At 38.6% G+C, this 23851-nt stretch overlaps 2 protein-coding genes across 3 annotated transcripts in view; both read left to right on the top strand.

Annotated features, from left to right (window-relative positions):
• LOC132382062 (tau-tubulin kinase 2-like) overlaps positions 1-23851 on the top strand; it is a 377848-nt gene that overhangs the window by 183404 nt on the left and 170593 nt on the right. For both annotated transcript variants that reach the window (XM_059951917.1, XM_059951909.1), the window contains exons 7-8: positions 760-825; positions 12198-12290. In XM_059951917.1, the coding sequence (XP_059807900.1) occupies positions 760-825; positions 12198-12290 (159 nt within the window). The remainder of the gene's footprint in view (positions 1-759; positions 826-12197; positions 12291-23851) is intronic.
• Positions 1139-1437, top strand: LOC132405311 (small ribosomal subunit protein uS14-like). The gene has a single exon (XM_059990021.1). It carries the CDS (start codon positions 1139-1141, stop codon positions 1307-1309), a length of 171 nt encoding a protein of 56 aa, XP_059846004.1. The 3' UTR covers positions 1310-1437.

The raw sequence follows: 23851 nt of genomic DNA, 5'->3' as shown, positions 1-23851 counted from the left end.
TCATTGAGACTTCGAGCATGCCAAGAGATGATGGGTATCGTGCTTTACTTTAGAAGGACTTTTAATCTGCAAGTCTTTTCCTCAGTCCATCTGGTAAACTACTACAGTGGCAAAACTCAGAGTGCCTTTTCCAGTAGTCTGATGTCAGGGAATGTGTAAGAAAAACTTGCCACCTAGTTGACCTTTGCTTTGAGTCACTTTGGGACTTTTTCTTTCATCTTCAAGACATTATTTAAATGATCACTCTCTAAACTGCTCTGCAGGTTGAAAATTTCACTTTTGCAAAATCCACAAGGAATGATTGTTCAGTTTCTTTATTTCCAATGAATTAATCGTTTTGAATTGCAAAAACAGACTCAATTGAGGCTGAAATTAGGCATTAAAATGTAAATAATCTATCACAAAGACACTCAGCAAAATGACTTTAAATAAAAGAATTAGAAATTGAAGGTGAATAGGACTGAAGGTCCCTTGAGCTATTTTCATTTGTGCTTGATTAGTTAAAGTGCATATGCTGAGCTTACTCTTTAGGCAATGACAAGGTGGAAATCAATCATTTGCTTCTATCGGATTAAATTAGAAGCAAATAATGGACACATTTGGAGCTGTGTCAATTTTGATGGAGGTGCTACCGGGGTTCACTAGTGCATTAGTTCTGCTCTGGCGTTAAGTGAAGTACTTAGTTGTCACTTTCTTCTCATTTGAAAAGAATATATAGTTTCACAAAAGGTTCATTCTATTTTCCTTATTTTTTTCCAGCCTCGGGTGGTGGCAGGGTTCAGAGGCACAGTGCGCTATGCATCAATCAATGCACATAAAAACCGGGTAAGTGATGATGTTTTATGAAAGGTTAATTGTATACAAACATAAATATGCTGACAATATCTTGAACACAAATATGTTGTCTTTTATTTCTCCATAATCAGTGCTAATGTGGAAAGTCTAGAACCAGTGGTAACTTTCTCAGAACTCATCGAGGTACTTAATGACAAAAAAATGCAAGTTGTAAGAAATGCACATAATAGGAACATAGAAAACCTGCAGCACAATACAGGCCCTTCGGCCCACAAAGTTGTACCAAACATGTCCCCACCATAGAAATTACTAGGGTCGCTTTTAGATCCACCGCCACGCTGACATGGGCCACCAGCAGCTCTATTGGTCTCACCCCCGAAAATTCAGACAGGGCTCCCGCTCCTGCCACGTGTGCGCGAACCATCACGGACTGATCCGGAAGTACGGTCTGAACATGTGCCGGCAGTGCTTTCGACAGTACGCCAAGGACATCGGCTTCGTCAAGTTGGACTAAATTACGAATGGAGCAAGACTGCAATGAGGAAAAAGTACCCTGACCTACTCAGCTGTGATCACCTGACAGAAGCAAACGTTTTGTAATGCTCCAATTTTGTAAATAAAGTTCCTTGTTGTTAGTGCTGAGACCTGTCTTTCATAGCACTAAATATAAAAAAAATTACTAGGGTCACCCATAGCCTGCTATTTTTCTAAGCTCTAAGTACCTATCCAAAAGTCTCTTAAAAGACCTTATCATATCTGCCTCCACCACCTTTGCCGGCAGCCCGTTCCACACACTCACTGTGTAAAGAAAAAAACTTACCCCTGACATCTCCTCTGTACCTATTCCCAAGCACCTTAAAGCTGTGCCCTCTTGTGGCAGCCATTTCAACCCTGGGAAAAAGCCTCTGACTATCCACATGACCAGTGCCTCTCATCATCTTATAAACCTCTATCAGGTCACCTCTCATCCTCCGTCACTCCAAGGAGAAAAGGCTGAGTTCACTCAACCTGTTTTCATAGGCATGCTCCCCAATCCAGGCAACATCCTTGTAAATCTCCTCTGCACCCTTTCTATGTTTTCCACATCCTTCCTGTAGTGAGGCAACCAGAAATGAGCACAGTACTCCAAGTGGGGTCTGACCAGGGTCCTATATAGCTGCAACATTACCTCTCAGCTCCTAAATTCAATTCCACGATTGATGAAGGCCAATACACTGTATGCCTTCTTAACCACAGAGTCAACCTATGCAGCTGCTTTGAGTGTCCTATGGACTCGGACCCCAAGATCCCTCTGATCCTCCACATTGCCAAGAGTCTTACCATTAATACTAAATTCTGCCATCATATTTGACCTACCAAAATGAACCACTTCATACTTATCTGGGTTGAACTCCATCTGCCACTTCTTAGCCCAGTTTTGCATCCTATCAATGTCCCATTGTAACCTCTGACAGCTCTCCACCCTAACTGCAACACCCCCAACCTTTGTGTCATCAGCAAACTTGTTAACCTACCCCTCCACTTCCTCATCCAGGTCATTTATAGAAATCACTAAGGGTCCAAAAACAGATCCCTGAGACACACCACTAGTCACCAACCTCCATGCAGAATATGACCCATCTACAACCACTCTTTGCCTTCTGTGGGCAAGCCAGTTCTGGATCCACAAAGCAATGTTCCCTTGGATCCCATGCCTCCTTACTTTCTCAATAAGCATTGCATGGGGTTACTTGTCAAATGCCTTGTTGAAATCCATATGCACTACATCTACTGCTCTTCCTTCATCAATGTGTTTAGTCACATCCTCAAAAATATTCAATCAGGCTCGTAAGGCAAGACCTGCCCTTTACAAAGTCATTTTGACTATTCCTAATCATATTATGCCTCTCCAAATGTTCATAGATCCTGCCTCTCAGGATCTTCTCCATCAACTTACCAACTCACTGGTCTATAATTTCCTGGCCTATCTCTACTCCCTTTCTTGATTAAAGGAACAACATTTGCAACCCTCCAGTCCTCCAGAACCTCTCCTGTCCCCATTGATGGTGCAAAGATCATCACCAGAGGCTCAGCAATCTCTTTCCTCACCTCCCACAGTTGTCTGGGGTACATTTCGTCTGGTCCTGGCAACTTAGCCAACTCGATGCTTTCCAAAAGCTCCAGCACATTCTCTTTCTTAATATCTACATGCTCAAGCTTTTCAGTCCATTGCAAGTCATCACTACAATCACTAAGATCCTTTTCCATAACAATGTTCACTTTTTCCATTCCAAAACTCTTGAGGTACAGGTAGTTGTATTGGTCAGAAGGAGTGTAACTTGGAGGTGTTTATGTCCCAAGTTGTTGCTCTTAGCTGTTATTTGGCAGAGAAGCTGAGGTAAGATACGGTAGCAATAATCTTTGAACATATGATTCCCACTGAATGTGTGTCCTGAAACCTTGCAGACCTATCCTTCACATTACCAGGACCGTGTAGGCTCTGAACTCTTGACATCATACCTTTAGGGGTTCCCACTTTGCAGATACTTCTTTCACTGCAACCTTGGCCAGTCAACCTCTGCAACATCTCACCTAACGGTTCCAAAATTTGTTCTGTCCCAGTTCAGTACCTTCACCTGAGCTGGTTATATCCTTCATAACGATTTAAAAGCTAATATACTTATGGTCACTGCCTTCAAAGGGCCAATTGACAGGCTCTTCCTCTACTTGCCCTACCTCATTTTCCAGGAGGAGGTCCAGTGTAGGCCCTTCTGTATATTGATCAAGGACGCTTTCTTAGATATATTTTACGAATTCCACTTTGACCAAGGCATTTACACAATGGATGGCCCAGCCGCTATAGGGAAAGTTAAAATCTCCCACCAATATTGCTCTATTATGTTTACAACTAGTTACATTCTCTCATAAATATCTGCTGTTGTAATTCCTGCTGACTAATGGGGGTCCTAAAATGCAAAACCATCAGAGCAACTATTCCCTTCTTGTTTCTAAGTTACGCCTATATGTCATCACTGGATAATTCCTCAAGAATATCCTTTCTAGGGATCATTGCTATGATCTTTTTCATCAAAGAAATAGCACCCTCTCCTTTCTTAATTTCACCTCAACTTGCCTCACATTTATAGCATCCATCTCTTGGAACATTAAGCTGCTAATCCTGTTCTTTCCTCAGCCATGTTTCTGCTATGGCTAGATTTCCAGCATCTGCATTTGTTTTATTTTGCTTTTAAGCTGCAAAACAAACTTTGCAACTTAACTGAAAATGTAAAGCATTAAATTATAAAAGTTCTAATTCAAAGTTATTTTAAAGAATACATTTGACACATACATTTTCTAATTACAGCAAAAGCATTAATTGCAATTGGGAATTTATAGAAGATTTATAATATTCTAAACTGAAATATAAATATTGGTCAGCTTTTAAGAAATATCTGTAGATAGTAGACAGCCAGAGATGTTTTCCCAGGTTGGAAATGGCTAATACAAGGGGCCATAATTTTAAGGTGATTGGTAGAAAGATGTCAGAGGTATGTTCTTTTCACAGAGAATGGTGGGTGCTTCAAGTGCCCCACCAGGAGTGGTGGTAGAGGCACATACATTAAGGCATTGAAGAAACTCTTTGATAGGCAAATGGATGATAGAAAAATGGGAGACATGGGTTAGAAGGATAGGCTTAGATTGATCTTAGTGTAAGTTCAGAGGTAGGCACAACACCATGAGGGTCTGTATTGTGTTGTTATGTTCTAAATATATACAGTGGTGCTATAAAGTTTGTGAACCCTGTAGAATTTTTTCTTTTTCTGCGTAAATATGACCTAAAATGTGATCAGATCTTCATGCAAGTCCTAAAGCTAGATGAAGAAAACCTAATTAAATAAATAACACAAAAAACTTATTTGTTCATTTATTTATTTATTGAGGAAAAATGATCCAATGTGGAAAAAGTATGTGAACTCCTGAGTAGGTAATGACTTTGACCAAAGCTATTTGGACTCGGGTGTTCCAATCAGTGAGATGAGATTGGAGTTATGGGTTGTCGAGGTACTCTGCTCTATAGTTTAAAAAAAGACACAAAGTCAGGTTATTGACAGAGCTTGCTCTTCTCAGGAAAGATCTTTTTATGTGCACCGTGCCTCAAGTTTGCAAAAGACCACCTGGATGTTCCACAACTCTTCTGGGATAATGTTCTGTGGACAGATGAGACAAAAATTGAAGTTTTTGGCAGAAATACATATTGCTATGTTTGAAGGAAAAAGGGCACTGCACACCAACACCAAAAGCTCATCCTAACTGTGAGGCATGGTAGAAGGAGCATAATGGTTTGGAGCTGCTTTGTTGCCACCGGGCCTGGACAATTTGCAATTGTTGAGGGAGCAATGAATTCAAAATTGTAGCAAGACATATTCTGGGAGAATGTCAGGGTTGCAGTCCGCCACCTGAATCTTAATAGAAGTTGGATAATGCAACAACACAATGAGCCAAAATACAACAGAATGGTTTAAAAAGTAGAACATTTGTGTTTTGGATGGTCTGAGTGAAAGTCCTGACTTTAATCCTGTAGAAATGTTATGGAAGCACTTGAAGCAAGTAGTTCATGCAAGGAAGCCCACCAACATCTCAGAGTTGAAGTAGTTTTGTAAGAAGGATTAGCCTCAGATTCCTCCAAGCCAATGTGCAGGACTGATCAACTGTTACCAGAAATGTTTGGTTGAAGCTATTGCTGTACAAGGGGTCACACCAGTTACTGTAAGTAAAGGCTCAAATTTTTTTCCTACAAAAATGTAATATTGGATCATATTGGAGTCAGGAGTTCCAATCAATGAGATCAGATTGGACGTGGGGTTGTAGAGGTGCCCTGCCCAATGAAAAAGACACGCAAAGTCAGGTTACTGACAGAGCCTGCTCTTCTCAAGAATGAGCTGTTTATGTGCACCATGCCTTGATTAAAACAACTTTCAGAGGACCTTAGAAGAAGAATTGTCAAGATGCATGAAGCTGGAAAAGGCTGCAAAAGACATTTCTAAAGACCTGAGTGTTCATCAGTCCACAGTAAGAGAAACGGTGTACAAATGGAGGAAAATCTGTACTGTTGCTACTCTCACTAGGAGTGGGCATTCTGTAAAGATGACACAGAGCACAATGTGTAATGCTTACGCAGGTGAAGGAGAACCCAAAGGTAACAGCAGAAAGCCTGCAGAAATCTCTAGAACTTGCTGAAATCTCTTGTTTATGTGTCCGCTATATAAGAAAAACACTGAACAAGAATGGTGTTCATGGAAGGACACCACTGCTCTCCTAAAAACATTGCTGCACATCTCAAGTTTGCAAAAGACCACCTGGATGTTCCACAATTCTTCCGGGGCAATGTTCTGTGGACAGGTGAGACGAACTTTTTGGCAGAAATGCACTCTGCTATGTTTGTAGGAAAAAGGGCGCTACACACCAACATCAAAAGCTTATCCCAACTGTGAAGTATGGTGGAAGAAGCACCGTAGTTCGGTGCTGCTTTGCTGTCTCTGGGCCTGGATGGCTTGCAATCATTGAGGGAACAATGAATTAAAAATTATATCAAGACATTTTACAGGAGAATATTAGGCCAGTGATTCACCACCTGAAGTTTAATAGAAGTTAGATGATGCAACAAGACAATGATCTGAAAATCAAGCGTATATCAACAGCAGAATAGTTTAAAGAAGAAAATTCATGACCAAGTCAGAGTGCAGGCCTTAACCCAATTGAGATGCTGTGGCATGACCTGAAGAGGGCTGTTCATGCAAGGTATCCCAGAAATATTGATGATCTGAAACAGTTTTGTATTGAAGAATGGTCTCAAATTCCTCTTCACTGTTATGCAAGTCTGATCAGCAGCTACAGGAAACGTTTGGAGGAGGTTATTGCTGCTAAAGGAGTTTCAACCAGTTTTTAAATACAGGTATCTCCCACTGTTCGAAGGTAGAGCATTCCTATGAAATGGTTTGTAAGCCGGAATGTCGTAAAGTGAAGGAGCAATTACCATTTATTTATATGGGGAAAAATTTGTGAGCATTCGCAGACCCAAAAAATAACCTACCAAATCATGCCAAGTAACACATAAAACCTAAAATAACAGTAGCATATAGTAAAAGCAGAAATGGTCTGATAAATACACAGCCTATATAATGTAGGAATATTTTTCTGCAATTATTGCAGCACTGTCCACCGCAGTGAAAATCTCATGCAAGCGCTCTCAGCAGCACTCACGGCAAAAACACCACACGGCGCAAGCACTCTTTCCAGTAACCTTTAATCTATGAAGCTACCAAGTAATAATAAAAATACACAGCCTATATAAAGTAGAAATAATGTATGTACAGTGTAGTTTCACTTACCGGAATCGGGAAGACAGTGAGCACATTGATGATGGTGTGTTAGGCTGAATCGTCGGAGGTTGGGGTGGCGGGAGACTGGGGTGTCATCTCATCGTTGTCTGTTTCCATCAGGGCAGGCAGGTCACCTTCTATGTCTGCCTGCCTTGATGTCGAAGGTCGAGTTTTGTTGTCTGCTGTGGCTGATGTGGAAGGCTTGAAAAACGACAGTAGGCTTGACTGTTTAGACTCACGCATTTTTCTATCATACAGTTCTTTGTAAGCACTCAAACCATCCTGCAAATAAGCCCGAAACCTACGTACCCTTTCAAAATTAAAGTCATATTTTTCTGCAATCATTGCAACGTTGTCAATCGCAGCGAAAATCTCACTCAATTGCTTCATGTTCAGTTCCTGGACGACTTCACTTTCGGGCCGTTCACTACTGTGTTCGGCTTCAATTGTTATCCTTTCCTCTTCATCAGCTCTTCATCTCTCAGTTCTTGGTCATGGGATGCCAAAACCTCTTCAACATCGTCTTAGTCAACTTCCACAAACCCTTACTTTGTTCACCACAATCAAAGCGCTTAATTATATCTAGTGTTACGCTAAGTGTAACACCCTTACACGCTCTTTTTAGGCTTTTCCGATACTTTAGAACTCATTTTGCTAACAGATGCACGGAATAAATCGACATAAAGCACAGATGCTCACTGGCATGTGTTTAAGCAAAGCTGGCTAGAATACAGTTCCGGGGGAGGAGCTTGGCGCACGCTGCCTTTTCGCACGCTACCTTTTTTCGTAAGAGTGAAAACAGGTAACTAATGTAGGTCTTTTGTAACAGCGAGGTGTTGTAAAGCAAACATTTGGAAAAACAGGAAACCTGTACAAGATTCACATTCTTTTCCCAGCCTGGACTGTGAATGATTAAACAATGTGCTCAATAGAGACATGAAAAGTACAATTGTTTGTGTGTTATTAGTTTAGGCAGATCATGTTTGTTTATTATTGTGACTTAGATGAAGATGAGACCACATTTTATGAGTAATTAATACAGAAAACCAGGCAACTGCAAAGGGTTCACAAACTTTTTTTCTTGCAACTGTATATCAAAGAAGTGACTGATGACAGATTATTCAGTGCTAAATAAACTTCACACTAAATATCTGTTATGATTCTAATAAACAGCAAGCATCAAATCATGTGTCAGATCATTCTTTCATTTGTAGACAATGGTTGTGCATATATTGTGTGAGACTGTGGATGAGGCTTGTTATCGTCTAAAATGACTGTACTCAGCATTTGCGTACATAGCATATCTAAATCCAAAAATCTTGTTTTGAATAAAGTTTTAACTTTTGGTTAATGTTGTTTCAGAAATTTATAGTTTTGCATCATTATTTGGTCTGATAGCATTTTCCATTTGTATTAGATTCAAGATAACACTTTTATAGTTTCGTACCTGTCACATACAAAGGTATAAGGACTATTGGATAGCAATTAATTTTAATAAATTTTCAGACAATAGCATTAGCAATTTTATCCCATAAAATACATAAACCCTTCTGTGATCAGTTTATGCATTATTGATCTGGTGCTGATCGTGGAGTCATATCGCATAGAAAAAGACCCTTCAGTCCGACTAATCCATGCTGACCAAGACAACCATCCAAGCTAGGTCCTATTACCTTTATTTGGCTCATATGACTCTCAACTTTCCTATCTATGTACCTGTCCAAGTGTCTTTTAAATGTTAATATACCTGCCTCAATCACTTTCTCTAGCACCTCATTCCATATGTAGACCAGCCTCCCAGTGAGCAAGTTTCCCCTCATGATATATTTGGATTGCATTGTACAATTGTACTGTAGAGATAGGCAGATACAAATGAGTAATTATTTTGCTATCCAGCCCTGCAACAGTAAGCTTCTGTCTAATGGACAATAGTTGAGAGGCTTCTTTATTAGGCACTGAATCATGGATTCTGAACCAATGAACAGCTACGGCACAATGAAGATGTATTACTCAGCTACAACTCTTCATAAATAGATCAAGCAAGATCAATTTCAGCAAATAAATTGCTCTTCAAGTGGAGATCACATTGTTCTGACAGTCTCTTGCTAGACAACATGCACCGTTGGATCTATATTGCAGTGTAATTTCTTTTTGCTCTTCTCTACCTCTGCTGTACAAAAAAAAAGGATGATGGACATCTGCAGATTCTGTCATAATGGTTGAATTTCACGAAAAGCTTTGGCTAGCCAGCCTAGTCATGAGAGTCGCAAAACTAGATATAGCACTTTTAACCTTAAGAATGGGTGAAGACTAAAGGTGTCAGATTTGCTGGTTGAAATAGTGAAGAGTGAAGTGAATTTTTTTCAGGATATTGATGTCAGGAATTTTAATTTCTGACTAATTTTGCTCTGTACAATCATCTTCTTTTTGATAAAGGTAAGTGGGTCAATAAATAAAGATGAATTGTCCAGTATCTAGACACTATAATTAAATAGACAATAGGTGCAGAAGTAGACCATTCGGCCCTTTGAGCCTGCACCGCCATTCTGAGATCATGGCTGATCAATTACTATCAATACCATGTTCCTGCCTTGTTCCCATCTCCCTTGATTCCCCTATCCATAAGATACCTATCTAGCTCCTTCTTGAAAGCATCCAGAGAATTGGCCTCCACTACCTTCCGAGGCAGTGCATTCCAGACCCCCACAACTCTCTGGGAGAAGAAGTTTTTCCTTAACTCTGTCCTAAATGACCCACCCCTTATTCTCAAACCATGCCCTCTGGTACTGGACTCTCCCAACATCTGAAACATATTTCCTGCCTCTATCTTGTCCAATCCCTTAATAATCTTATATGTTTCAATCAGATCCCCTCTCAATCTCCTTAATTCCAGCGTGTACAAGCCCAGTCTCTCTAACCTTTCTGCGTAAGACAGTCCAGACATCCCAGGAATTAACCTCGTGAATCTACGCTGCATTTCCTCTACAGCCAGGATGTCCTTCCTTAACCCTGGAGACCAAAACTACACAGTACTCCAGGTGTGGTCTCACCAGGGCTCTGTACAAATGCAAGAGGATTTCCTTGCTCTTGTACTCAATTCCCTTTGTAATGAAGACCAACATTCCACTAGCCTTCTTCACTGCCTGCTGCACTTGCTCATTCACCTTCAGTGACTGATGAACAAGGACCCCGAGATCTCTTTGTATTTCTTCCTTACCCAACTCTACACCGTTCAGATAATAATCTGCCTTCCTGTTCTTACTCCCAAAGTGGATAACCTCACACTTATTCACATTAATCGCCATCTGCCAAGTATCTGCCCACTCCCCCGACCTATCCATGTCACCCTGAATTCTCCTAACATCCTCATCACATGACATAAATCAATAAATCAATTAATAAATCACATAAATAAATTAACTTGATTTATCAATAAATAAACATTAATAATTAATTATTAATATTTATAAATAATTATTAATTAATAAATAAAATCACATAAATCAATTAACTTTGGTCCTATTATGTTAACTGCAAAACTTTTATTCTATTATTTTGAGAAGTTTTTTTTAGTGCTTGCATAATGAAGCCTGCTCCACTTTTCCCTGTGGTTAACCTTGCAGATTAATTATGTGATGCCAGATGCAATTATGCTCCTGTTCCAATATAGCATGCCTCCATAGAACTGAATCTGCAAGGCAGATTAAAATATGCGACTGCTGCTCTCCAAACTGGAAAGCTTAGGTAGCTGTTTAACATTTGTCAGTGAAAGAATCAGCATGTTGCCAGCATAAACCTCTGTATCCAGCACATTATTCTCTGTAACTTCCACCATCTCCAGTGGAATCTTACCACTAAGCCTCCTGCACCCCCGTCCCCACTTTCCAAAGGAATTGTTGTCTATGACTCCTTTGACTACTAGTCCCTCCCCACTAATTTACCCCCTGAACTTATCCCTATAAGTATGACAAGTGGTATGCCTGCCCCTAAACCCTCCCTCACCACCATTCAGAGTCCTTCTGGGTGAAGCAGCAATTCTCCTGTAAATCTGTCGAATTTTTCTCCGGTTGTCCTGGTGTGGTCTCTATATTGGTGAGACCCATCGCAGACCTTCACGCTATCTTGCCACAAAAGGCAGGATCTACTAGTGGCTACCTATTTCAATTCAGCTTCCCACTTTTATTTGAATGTGCCTTTCCGTGGCTACCTCTAATACCATGATGAGGCCAATTTCAGATTGGAAGAGCAACACCTCATTTTTTATCTGTATAGCTACCATCCTGATGGCATGAACGTTACTTTCTCCAGCCTTCAGTACTTTCTCCCCCCCATTCCTACTTTTCATTTCACATTCTGATTGTCCTCTCACCCCTTCTCTTTCTACCTGACAATCATCTTCGTCAGGTTTCCTCCTCCTTCCCTTTCTCTCCTTGCTTTCATCACATGACCTCTCCTGTTAGTTTCTTTCTTTGTAGCTTATTACCTCTTCCAGCTATACCCTCCCAGCTTCTTACTACTTCCTTCTCCCCCACGCACACACATTCCCTTTCACTTGGTCTCACTTATCACCTGCCGGCTTGTACTCCTTTCCTTCTCCCTACCTTTTTATTATTGCTTCTGCCACTTCCTTTCCAGTCCTGATGAAGTCTGAAATATCAAGTGTTATTCCTCTCCTTCGTTGCTACTTGATCTGCTGAGTTTGTCTAGCATTTTGTGTGTGCTGCTTAATATTTCCAGCCTCTACAGAATCTCTTATGTTTAACATACTGCTAATCCTTTGATTGGCCAATGTATGGTGCTTCTTCAACAGACAGAATCATAAATCATTTGATGCAATAGGAAATGTTGCCTTTATTTGTTTTGCTTAGAAAGTTTTAGTAAAGGTATACCACTGTATTAGCATTTGACTCATTATAAATCTAGCTATGATTTTTAGTAGCCCAAATCTGTTGCAAAATAGAGTTGTTCTTATTACTTCCTGTCTATTTTAGCATTCTGGCATTATTTTAACTTTTATTGATTTTTTTTATATTAAAAATGCAGGAAATGGGCCGACATGATGATCTCTGGTCCTTATTTTACATGTTGGTGGAGTTTGTTGTTGGGCAACTACCATGGAGGAAGATAAAGGATAAGGTATTCTTGAAATAATAAGCTGAAACACAAATCTGAAATGCATTATGGTGCTAGAAGATTTTTATTTCCTCTTTGTTAATTATGTATGTACATAATCAAGGGAAAAAGCATGGTGCCACATATGCATATGTTTGACAGAACATTGTTGTGAATAATTACATGGGATCTTTTGTACAGAGACTAAATCTTTACCACTGGGTTTGTATGTCTGCTGTGTCTATCATTATTACATTATCTTTATTAATTAGGTATATTTAAATTTTTGAGGTTGATACTTGTATATACAAGCCGGTATTATGTAATTTTTGAGTAATTCTGAAAACTCAAGATAGAGAACATAATTTTCCTAATTAGCTCAGCACAGTTTGGTGACTAAACCTTACACTGGACTGTTTAACCGAAACAATTGTATTCTGTAGATATGAAGATGTATTCAAGTAGATGCAGTATGTAGTGAAACTGAGAGGAAGGACAGGCAGATGATTGGGTCAGTGGTATGAGGTGAAGTGTGACGTGGGACAAAATCAAAAAGGGTGATGAATACAGGACTGAAGGTGTTATGTTTGAATGCACGCAGTAGACAGAATAAGGTAGATGATTTTTTAGTACAGTTAGAGATTAGCAGGTATGATGTTGTGGGCATCACCAAATCGTAACTGAAAGAAGATAATAGACAAATTGCAGCTAGATTGGAAAAAATGGGTTGATGTTGAAATCCCCAGAGAGAATTTGTAGAGTGCCTGTGAGTTGGCTTTCTAGAGCAGCTTGTGGTTGAGACCACAAGAGAAAGGTAATTCTGGATTGGGTGTTGTGTAATGAACCAGATTTGCTTCAGGAACTAAAGAACCCCTTATGGAATGAAGTAGCTGATCTTGTAGCATAGTTAGAAATTGGCAGATACAATATTGTGGGTGTGCTGAGCTTGTCAATTTCATCAACTTTGCTTCTAGCCTCCACCCTGGCCTTAAATTCACTTGGTTCATTTGTGACATCTCACTTCCCTTTCTCAATATCTCTGTCTCCATCCCTGGAAACAAATTGTGGACTGACATCTTTCTCAAACCTACTGATTCCTACTGTTATCTTGACTATACTTCCAACTTCGTCTCCTGTTTTTAAAAAAATGCTATTCCCTTTTCTCAGTTCCTTCATCATCGCCATATTTGTTCCCAATATGCTGCTTTTCTTTCCAGGACATCAGATATGTCCTCCTTCTACAAAGAGCGATGTTTCCCTTCCTCCACCATTGATGCTGCCTTCACTAGCTTCTCCATTTCCAAGACACATGCGCTCACCCCATCTTCTTGCTGCCTTAACAGTCATGAGAGTTCCTTTTGTCCTTGCCTACCACTCTATGAGCCTCCGCATCCAACACATCATTCTCTGCAACTTCCACTATCTCCAATGAGATCCTACCACCAAACACAACCTCCCCCACCCACATCTCAGCTTTCTGCAGAGTTTGTTTCTTCCATGATTCTCTTGTCCTTTCGTCCCTCTCCACTAATCTCCCTCCTGGTACTCATCCATGCAAGTGCTGCATCTGACTATTCACCTTCTCCCTCATCTTCATTCAGGGCCTCAAACAGTCCTTCCAAGTGAGGTAACTCCTCACCTCTGAACCTGCTGGGGTCATCTATTGTGCCTGGTGCTCCTAGTGAGGACTCCTCTAAATTGGGGGATCACTTTGTTGAGTACCTCCACTCCATCGGCCAAAAGCAGAACTTTTTAATTCTGAACATTAATTTAAAAAGTGTTAATGTTAACTGAACATTTTAATTCTGATTCCCATTCTGACCCATCAGTCTAAGGCCTCCTCTTGTGCCACAATAAGGCCACCCTTAGAGTGGAGGAGCAACACCTTGTATTCCATCTGGATAGTCTCCAACCTGATGGTATTGTTACATGGAACCAGCAATAATAGATGTGGAACGGAGTCAGGGTATCATTGGAAAACAACAGAATTTATTAACACTCAAGCAGAAACATAGAAAATTAAACAAGCGACTAACTTAAAATGAAGTTAACAGCGCTATACGTCTATAGCTCCCAAACGGTTAAACTTAGAAACAATTCTTAACAGAGTCTTACCAGAGCTCAGTCTCAGAATGTCAGTTCAGGGAGCTTCAAGGGATTCACAGGGTAATTGAGAGGAGAGACTTTTAGTTTCAAAGTGTAGCAAAGTGATGATCTTGAAAACGGTGATTCAAAATACAGTGAAGAAGCGAGTCTCGCAGAGATACGCCAAAACAGCCACCGTACCTTTCCAAAGGCAATTCAGCAGACACACAGTACCTCTTGAACGCTGATCTCACAAAGTGGCCACCGTGCCTTTACAGTGGAAGTGAGATCACGATGTGGTCTGTTTCGAAAAGTCCACAACAGATGAGAATTTCACCACGTAACTGACATGAAAAGTCCCTTTTCCACACCTGAGATTTTGCAGGGGTCACTAAATTGGGTGCCAAAAATCCACGTTTGGATTATGAATTCTCAATCACCTCTGAAATGCACAGCGTTATCAACTAACCGCTCCCTTTTGGGTTCGATTGAAGCTTGCACTCTTCCCTCTCACGAGCGATTATGCTGTCCAACACAACGACTCGCCACCAAAGTGTGTCTCTCTAAGTGTGTCTCTTGAGCAATCTGCGCGGCTGCTTTTATACTGTTGGGGTGTGTCATCGCGCGACACTACAAGAAACAAAGTCACAGATTTCCAGTACGTCAAGTACTGTCCCAAGAATTGATACTGAGGTTTCTAGTACATCGTCCCAGGTGTTGAAACAGCATGAAAATCAATTTCTCTTTTCCAGTAAAAAGATATTTTCCCACCCCTTCCCTTCTTCTTTTCCCTACTCTGGCCTCTTACTTCCTTGATCATCAGCTGTTGCTGGGACCCCTTCTTCCCTTCCTCTTATACAGTGGCATGCAAAAGTTTGGGCACTCCTGGTCAAAACTTCTGTTACTGTGAATAGTTAAGTGAGTAGAAGATGAACTGATCTCCGAAAGTCATAAAGTTAAAGATGAAACATTCTTTTCAACATTTTAAGCAAGTTCAGTGTATTATTTTTGTTTTGTACAATTTTAGAGTGTGGAGAAAAAGGAAAGGAGCACCATGCAAAAGTTTGGGCACCCCAAGAGATTTGAGCTCTCAGATAACTTTTACCAAGGTCTCAGACCTTAATTAGCTTGTTAGGGCTATGGCTTGTTGACAGTCATTGTTTGGAAAGACCAGGTGATCCAAATTTCAAAGCTTTATAAATACCCTGACTCCTCAAATCTCGTCCCAACAATCAGCATCCATGGGCTCCCCTAAGCAGCTGCCTAGCACTCTGAAAATTAAAATAAATGATGCCCACAAAGCAGGAGAAGGCTATAAGAAGGTAGGAAACCATTTTCAGGTAGCCGTTTCCTCAGTTCATAATGTAATTAAGAAATGGCAGTAAACAGGAATGGTGGGGTTCAAGTTAAGGTCTGGAAGACCAAGAAAACTTTCCGAGAGAACTGCTTGTATGATAGCTAGAAAGGCAAATCAAATCCCCCATTTGACTGCAAAAGACCTTCAGGAAGATTTAGCAGACTCTGGAGTGGTGGTGCACTGTTCTACTGTGCAGTGACACCTGCACAAATATGACCTTCGTGGAAGAGTCATCAGAAGAAAATCTTTTCTGTGTCCTCACCACAAAATTCAGCATCAAAAGTTTGCAAAGGAACATCTAAACAAGCCTGATGCATTTTGGAAACAAGTCCTGTGGACTGATGAAGTTAAAATAGAACTTTTTGGCTGTGATCAAAGGTATGGAAAAAAGGGAGAAGAATTTCATGAAAAGAACACCTCTCCAACTGTTAAGCATGTGGGTGGATCGATTATGCTTTGGGCTTGTGTTGCAGCCAGTGCTGCGGGGAACATTTCACTGATAGAGGGAAGAACAAATTCAATTAAATACCAGCAAATTCTGGATGCAAACGTTACACCGTGTGTAAAAAAGAAAGAGCTGAATATGAAATGAGGATGGCTTCTACAACAGGATAATGATCCTAAACACACCTCAAAATCCACAATGGACTACCTTAAGAGGCACATACTGAAGGTTTTGCCATGACCCTCACATTCCCCTGACCTAAACATTATTGAAAATCTGTGGATAGACCTCAAAAGAGCAGTGCACGCGAGACAGCCCAAGAATCTCACAGAACTAGAAGCCTTTTGCAAGGAAGAATGGGTGAAAATCCCCCAAACAAGAAATGAAAGACTTAGCTGGCTACAAAAAGCATTTACAAAGCTGTGATGCTTGCCAAAGTGGGTGTTACTAAGTACAGGGTGTCCAAACTTTTACTTCGGGCCCTTTTCCTTTTTTGTTATTTTGAAACTGTAAAAGACCACTTCATCTGGCAGCTCATTCCACACTCCCACCACTCTCTGCGTGAAGAAGCCCCCCCCCCCCATGTTCCCTTTAAACTTTTCCTCCTTCACCCTTAACCCATGACCTCTGGTTTTTTTTCTCCCCCGGCCTCAGTAGAAAAAGCCTGCTTGCATTCACTCTATCTATACCCGTCATAATTTTATACACCTCTATCAAATCACCCCTCATTCTTCTACACTCCAGGGAATAAAGTCCTAACCTATTCAACCTTTCTCTGTAACTCAGTTTCTCAAGTCCCAGCAACATCCTTGTAAACCTTCTCTGCACTCTTTCAACCTTATTAATATACTTGCTGTAATTAGGTGACCAAAACTGCACAGAATACTCCAAATTCGGTCTCACCAATGTCTTATACAACCTCACCATTACATTCCAACTCTTATACTCAATACTTTGATTTATAAAGGCCAATGTACCAAAAGCTCTCTTTACAACCCTATCTACTTGTGATGCCACTTTAGGGAATTATGTATCTGTACTCCCAGATCCCTCTGCTCTACTGCACTCCTCAGTGTCCTACCATTTACCTTGTATGTTCTACCTTGGTTTGACCTTCCGAAGTGCAATACCTCACACTTGTCCGTATTAAACTCCATCTGCCATTTTTCTGCCCATTCCTCTGCCCATTCCTCCAACTGGTCCAAATCCCTCTGTAAGCTTTGAAAACCTTCCTCACTGTCCACTACATCTCCAATCTTTGTATCAACAGCAAATTTGCTGATCCAATTTGTCATATTATCATCCAGCTCATTGATATAGATGACAAATAACAATGGACCCAGCACTGATCCCTGTGGCACACCACTAGTCACAGGCCTCCACTCAGAGTAGCAATCCTCTACTACCACTCTCTGGCTTCTTCCATTGAGCCAATGTCTAATCCAATTTACTACCTCTCCATGTATACCTAGCGACTGAATCTTCCTAACTAACCTCCCATACGGGACCTTGTCAAAATCCATGTATACAACATCCACTGCCTTCCCTTCATCCACTTTCCTGGTAACTTCCTTGATAAACTCTAATAGATTTGTTAAACATGACCTACCACACACAAAGCCATGCTGACTGTTTCTAATAAGTCCCTGTCTATCCAAATACTTGTAGATCCTATCTCTTAGTATTCCTTCCAGTAATTTACCTACTACCGATGTCAAACTTACTGGCCTATAATTTCACGGCTTGCTTTTTGAGCCTTTTTAAAACAACGGAACTACATGAGCTATCCTCCAATCCTCCGGCACCTGACCTGTGGATATTAACATTTTAAATATTTCTGCCAGGGCCCCTGCAATTTCAACACTAGTCTCCCTCAAGGTCCGAGGGAATACCCTGTCAGTTCCTGGGGATTTATCTACTCCGATTTGCCTCAAGACAGCAAGCACCTCCTCCTCTTCAATCTGTACAAGTTCCATGACCTCACTACTTGTTTGCCTTGTTTCCATAGACTCCATTCCAGTTTCCTTAGTAAATACAGATACAAAAAACCCATTTAATATCTCTTCCATTTATTTTGGTTCCATACATAGCCTTCCATACATAGCCTTCTGATCTTCAAGAGGACCAATTTTATCCCTTACTATCCTTTTGCTCTTAACATACCTGTAGAAGCTCTTAGGATTATCCTTCACCCTGACTGCCAAAGCAACCCCATGTCTTCTTTTAGCCCACCTGATTTCTTTCTTAAGTATTTTCTTACTCTTTTTATACTACTCAAACATCTTATTTCCTCCCTGTCACCTATACATGTTATGCATCTCTCTGTTCTTCTTTATCAGAGTTCCAATATCCCTCAAGAACCAAGGTTCCTTATTCTTACTCATTTTGCCTTTAACCCTGACCGGAACATACAAACTCTGCACTCTCAAAATTTCTCCTTTGAAGGCCTCCCACTTACCAATCACATCCTTGCCAGAGAACAACCTGTCCCAATCTGCACTTTTTTAGATCCTTTCTCATTTCTTCAAATTTGGTCTTTTTCCAGTTTAGAACTTCAACCCGAGGACCAGCTCTATCTTTATCTATGATAAAGTTGAAACTAATGATGTTATGATCGCTGGAACCGAAGTGTTCCCCTGCTCACAGTTCCGTCACCTGCCCTAACTCATTTCCTAATAGGAGATCTAATATTGCATCCTCTCTAGTTGGTACATCTATATATTGATTTAGAAAATGTTGGAAAGTTGGAAAGGCAGAGCAGCTTTGATGGGCTGAATGGCCTAATTCTACTCCTATGTCTTATAGTCTTGTATGTGTTTATATATTGCAAAACCTGGAACCCAGTCTCACCTTCAGCTTATTTTTATCAATCTTTCTTTCTTTTTTTTTTCTAAATCTTTTTATTAATATTAGTAATATGGACAGAATACAAATGATATATTGATAAAGAAATTACCAACATATAAATTCCATTACATATGAAAAAAACATACATAATAGTTACAATATAAATGAGTTTACCAAAACATAAGCCATAAAATATATGTATGAACATAGTAAGTCTAAATATTTCATAATATATGATATAAAGAAAACAGAAAAAAGAAAAAAAACAAAAAAAAATATAATGCCAAACTAGCTAATCTAATCTAATAACTAATATAGAAGAAAAAAGAAGCAAAACAGAGAAAAAAAAGGTGGCTGTTTATAATATCTCACAAAAATAAGTATTCATCAATGCCGTCACTTCCGGTCCTCTCAAAATCCATAAGCTAAAAGCTGGGAAATCAAATGAACTTGGAACAGGGTCATATTACATCATATGAAAATGTTGAATAAATGGTCTCCATAACTTTTCAAATTTAATAGAAGTCTCAAAAGTACCACTTCTAATTTTTTCTAAATTTAAACATAACATAATTTGAGAGAACCAATTAAATACAGTGAGAGGATTAATTTCTTTCCAATTCAACAATATAGATCTTCTAGCCATCAGAGTTAGAAATGCGATCATTCGACGGGCAGAAGAAGATAAATGCAGTGAGTCTAAGATTGGTAAACAAAAATTGCAGTAATAGGATGAGGTTGTAAATCGATATTCAAAACCGCAGAAATAATATCAAAAATATCTTTCCAATATTTCTCCAAAAATGAACAAGACCAAAACATATGAGTTAAAGACGCAATTTCAGAATGACATCTATCACAGATAGGACTAATATGAGAGTAAAAATGAGCTAATTTATCCTTGGACATATGGGCCCTATGTACGACCTTAAATTGTATTAGTGAATGTTTGGCACATAACGATGATGTATTAACTAATTGAAGAATTCTATCCCAATTCTCACTAGAAATACTAAGACTAAGCTCTCTTTCCCAATCCTTTTTAGTCTTATAAAGAGGCTCTGAACGTATCTTCATAATTATATTATAAAGTTTTGAAATAAGCCCTTTTTGAAAAGGGTCTAATTCAAATAAACTCTCCAAAATATCTGAAGGCACAAAATTTGGAAACGTAGAGAGTACAGAACTTAAAAAAATGTCTAATCTGTAAATATCTAAAAAAATGAAAACTAGGCAAGTTATATTTGTTGGATAATTGCTCAAAAGACATGAAACAATTACCTAAAAATAAATCAGAAAATCTTAGTAATCCCTTAGTTTTCCAAGCCGAATAAGCTTGATCTATAATGGAAGGGTGAAAAAAACAATTAGATACAATAGGACTATTTAAAACGAATTGAGTCAACCCAAAAAATCTCCGAAATTGAAACCATATACGCAAAGTATGTTTAACTATTGGGTTGTCAATTCGTTTCGACAATTTAGAAAGAGCAAAAGGGAGAGAAGTCCCTAAAATAGAACCCAGAGCATAAGCTGATACCGATTTAGTTTCTAAACTCACCCAACAAGGGCCAAAAGATCCACCCCCAACTTTCAACCAACATAACAAATATCTAATATTAACTGCCCAATAGTAAAATCTGAAATTAGGTAATGCTAACCCGCCTTCCTTTTTTGTCTTCTGTAAATATGTTTTACCTAACCTGGGATTTTTATACTGCCATATATATGAAGAAATTTTAGAGTCAACATTAGTAAAAAAAGATTTCAGGATAAAAATTGGTATCGCTTGAAAAATATATAAAAACTTAGGTAAAATAACCATCTTAATAGCATTAATCCTACCTATTAGGGATAAAGATAAAGGTGACCACTTAGTAAACAAATCTTTCTGATCAATTAAGGGTAAACAATTAAATCTAAATAAATCTTTATGGTTTTTTGTGATTTTGATCCCTAAGTAAGTAAAAGAGTCATTAACTAATTTAAAAGGTAAATTTCCATAAATTGGGACCCGTTTATTCAAAGGAAACAATTCACTTTTATTAAGATTTAACTTATACCCAGAAAACTCACTAAATTGAGCCAATAATGATAAAACTGCTGGAATGGATTTCTCCGGGTTAGAAATGAATAGTAATAAATCATCTGCATACAAAGATAACTTATGAATATCTGTCCCACGATTAATTCCCAAAATATCCTGTGATTGTCTGATGGCAATTGCCAAAGGTTCTAAGGCAATGTTAAATAGTAATGGACTAAGAGGACATCCTTGTCTAGTGCCCCGAAATAAATGAAAAAAGGGAGATCTTTGATTATTGGTAAACACTGAGGCTACTGGAGTATGATATATCAATTTAATCCATGATATAAATATCGGACTAAAATTAAACTTCTCCAACACATTAAATAAGTAAGGCCATTCAACTCTATCAAATGCTTTCTCCGCATCTAATGAAATCACGCATTCTGAAGTGTCATGTGAGGGAGTATAAACAATATTCAACAATCTCCTAATGTTAAAAAAAGAATAACGAGTTTTAATAAAACCAGTTTGATCATCTGAAATAATTTTGGGTAATACCTTCTCCAATCTATATGCCAGTAACTTGGAAAAAATCTTGGAGTCTACATTCAATAAAGATATAGGTCTATAAGAAGCACAATTAGTAGGGTCTTTATCTTTCTCCAATATTAAAGAAATGTAAGCTCTATAAAAAGGATTGTGGCAATCTAATGGCTTCCTCAAAAACCTTACATAACCAAGGGGAAAGAGTAGCGGAAAAAAATTTAAAAAATTCAACTGTATAACCACCTGGACCCGGTGCTTTCCCAGAATTCATTGAGGAAATAGCCCCCTTAATTTCTACATCCGTAATAGGAGTATCCAATATCAAAAGATCATCAGATGATAATCTTGGAAAATTTAATTTCCCAAGAAAATCAGACATGGTATTATGACCTTGAGGAAATTCAGATTGATACAGGGAGGTATAGAAGTCTTGAAATGCCTTATTTATCTCATCATGATTAACTGTCAGATTCCCATTCTGCTGACCAATCTTAGTGATTTGACGTTTAACCAAAGCATTCTTCAATTGACTAGCTAACAGTTTACCAGATTTATCACTATGTATGTAAAAATCAGATTTAGATTTCATTAATTGATTTTCAATCGAGGATGTAAGTAATAAACTATGTTCCATTTGAAGTTCAACTGTTTGTAAAGCTCCTTACTAGGAGCAATCGAATATTTCTTATCAATCTCTTTAATTTTATCAACCAATAAGAGAGTTTCCATCTTAGTACGTTTCCTCAAACCAACAGAATAAGAAATAATCTGTCCACGTATATACGCTTTAAAAGTGTCCCAAAGTGTTCCGCAGGAAATATCATCTGTAGAATTAGTTGAAAAGAAGAAGTCGATCTGCTCCTCCATAAATTTTATAAAGTCAGATTCTTGCAACAAGGTAGAGTTAAATCGCCATTGTCTAGCATTAGAAGCTGTATCCGTAAATTTCATAGAAAGTAATAATGGAGCATGATCAGAGATAGCTATAATATCATAGTTACAACCGATTACCAATGGAATAAAACAAGAGTCTACAAAAAAATAATCAATTCTCGAATAGGAGTGATAAACATGTGAGAAAAAAGAAAACTCTTTGTCATTAGGATGCCGGAATCTCCAAATATCAAAAACTCCATTGTCAGTCAAAAAAGAGTTAATAGAAGTGGACGACTTATTAGGTAAAGTCTGAATAGATAAAGATTTATCCATCAGAGGATTTAAACAACAATTAAAATCACCACCCATTATTAACTTCTCTTCGTTTAGATTGGGTAAAGAGGTAAATAAAGACTTTAAAAAGTCAGGACAATCCACATTTGGAGCGTAAACATTAACCAAAGCAACCTTTTTATTACAAAGTAAACCCGTAATTAACAAAAATCTGCCATTCGGATCTGAAAAAAATATCATGTTGAACAAATGAAATAGAGGAGTCAATAAAAATTGAAACTCCTTTTACTTTAGCATTCGAATTTGCGTGATACTGTTGACCCCGCCAAAATCTAAAAAAATGAAATTTGTCCTCCTTCCTCACATGAGTTTCTTGTAGAAAAATGATATGAGCATTAAGTCTTTGGAATACTTTGAAAATCTTCTTTCGTTTAATTGGATGATTTAAACCATTAGTATTCCAAGACACAAAATTAATGGTCTGAGCCATAATTCTAAAATCAACCCTTTGGTATAGAAAGGGTTAACCAACTTATAAACTCATGCACCCAGAAGAGGAACAAAAGTAAAGAGAAGACCTGGAAGTGACGACAACACAGACATATTTAAAGTTCAAAAACAGCCCAAATAAAAAAACTAACACAAACTGGTACAAAAAAAATAGAATTAGGAAACAGACCATCCCCCCCACCCCCCAAGAAAAAGAGAAAAAGCCAAAATATGACTTAAAAAGGGAATAAGACTAATCCTACCCCCATGTCAGCTGAAGAACACTCCATATAAAAAGGATATATATAAAAGAATCACCCCAACTTTAAAAATTAAAATCGCTATAATAAAAACCATATTTCTAAGTATAGTTAGATGTAAAAAGAATAAAAATATAATCTAAAAAAAATTATAAATCGGGCTCTAGCCCAGACAAAACAAAAAATATTTAAGTTATGATAAGCGATGGATTGTAGGAAAAAGGCGAAAAAAATAAAAACATAACGCCATCTTAAGCAAAACCAAAAATCTTTTTCAAAAAACCACCATCTTAATCAAAGAAAAATTCACCTTCAAAGAATTAAAAATATACCTTCGAAGGAACAAAGTTAATGGAC

Source organism: Hypanus sabinus, chromosome 2 (genome assembly GCF_030144855.1).
Source record: "Hypanus sabinus isolate sHypSab1 chromosome 2, sHypSab1.hap1, whole genome shotgun sequence".
Classification (NCBI taxonomy): Eukaryota; Metazoa; Chordata; class Chondrichthyes; order Myliobatiformes; family Dasyatidae; genus Hypanus; species Hypanus sabinus.
Note: the sequence above shows the minus strand (reverse complement) of the source record. Positions and strands in the feature narration are given on the sequence as shown.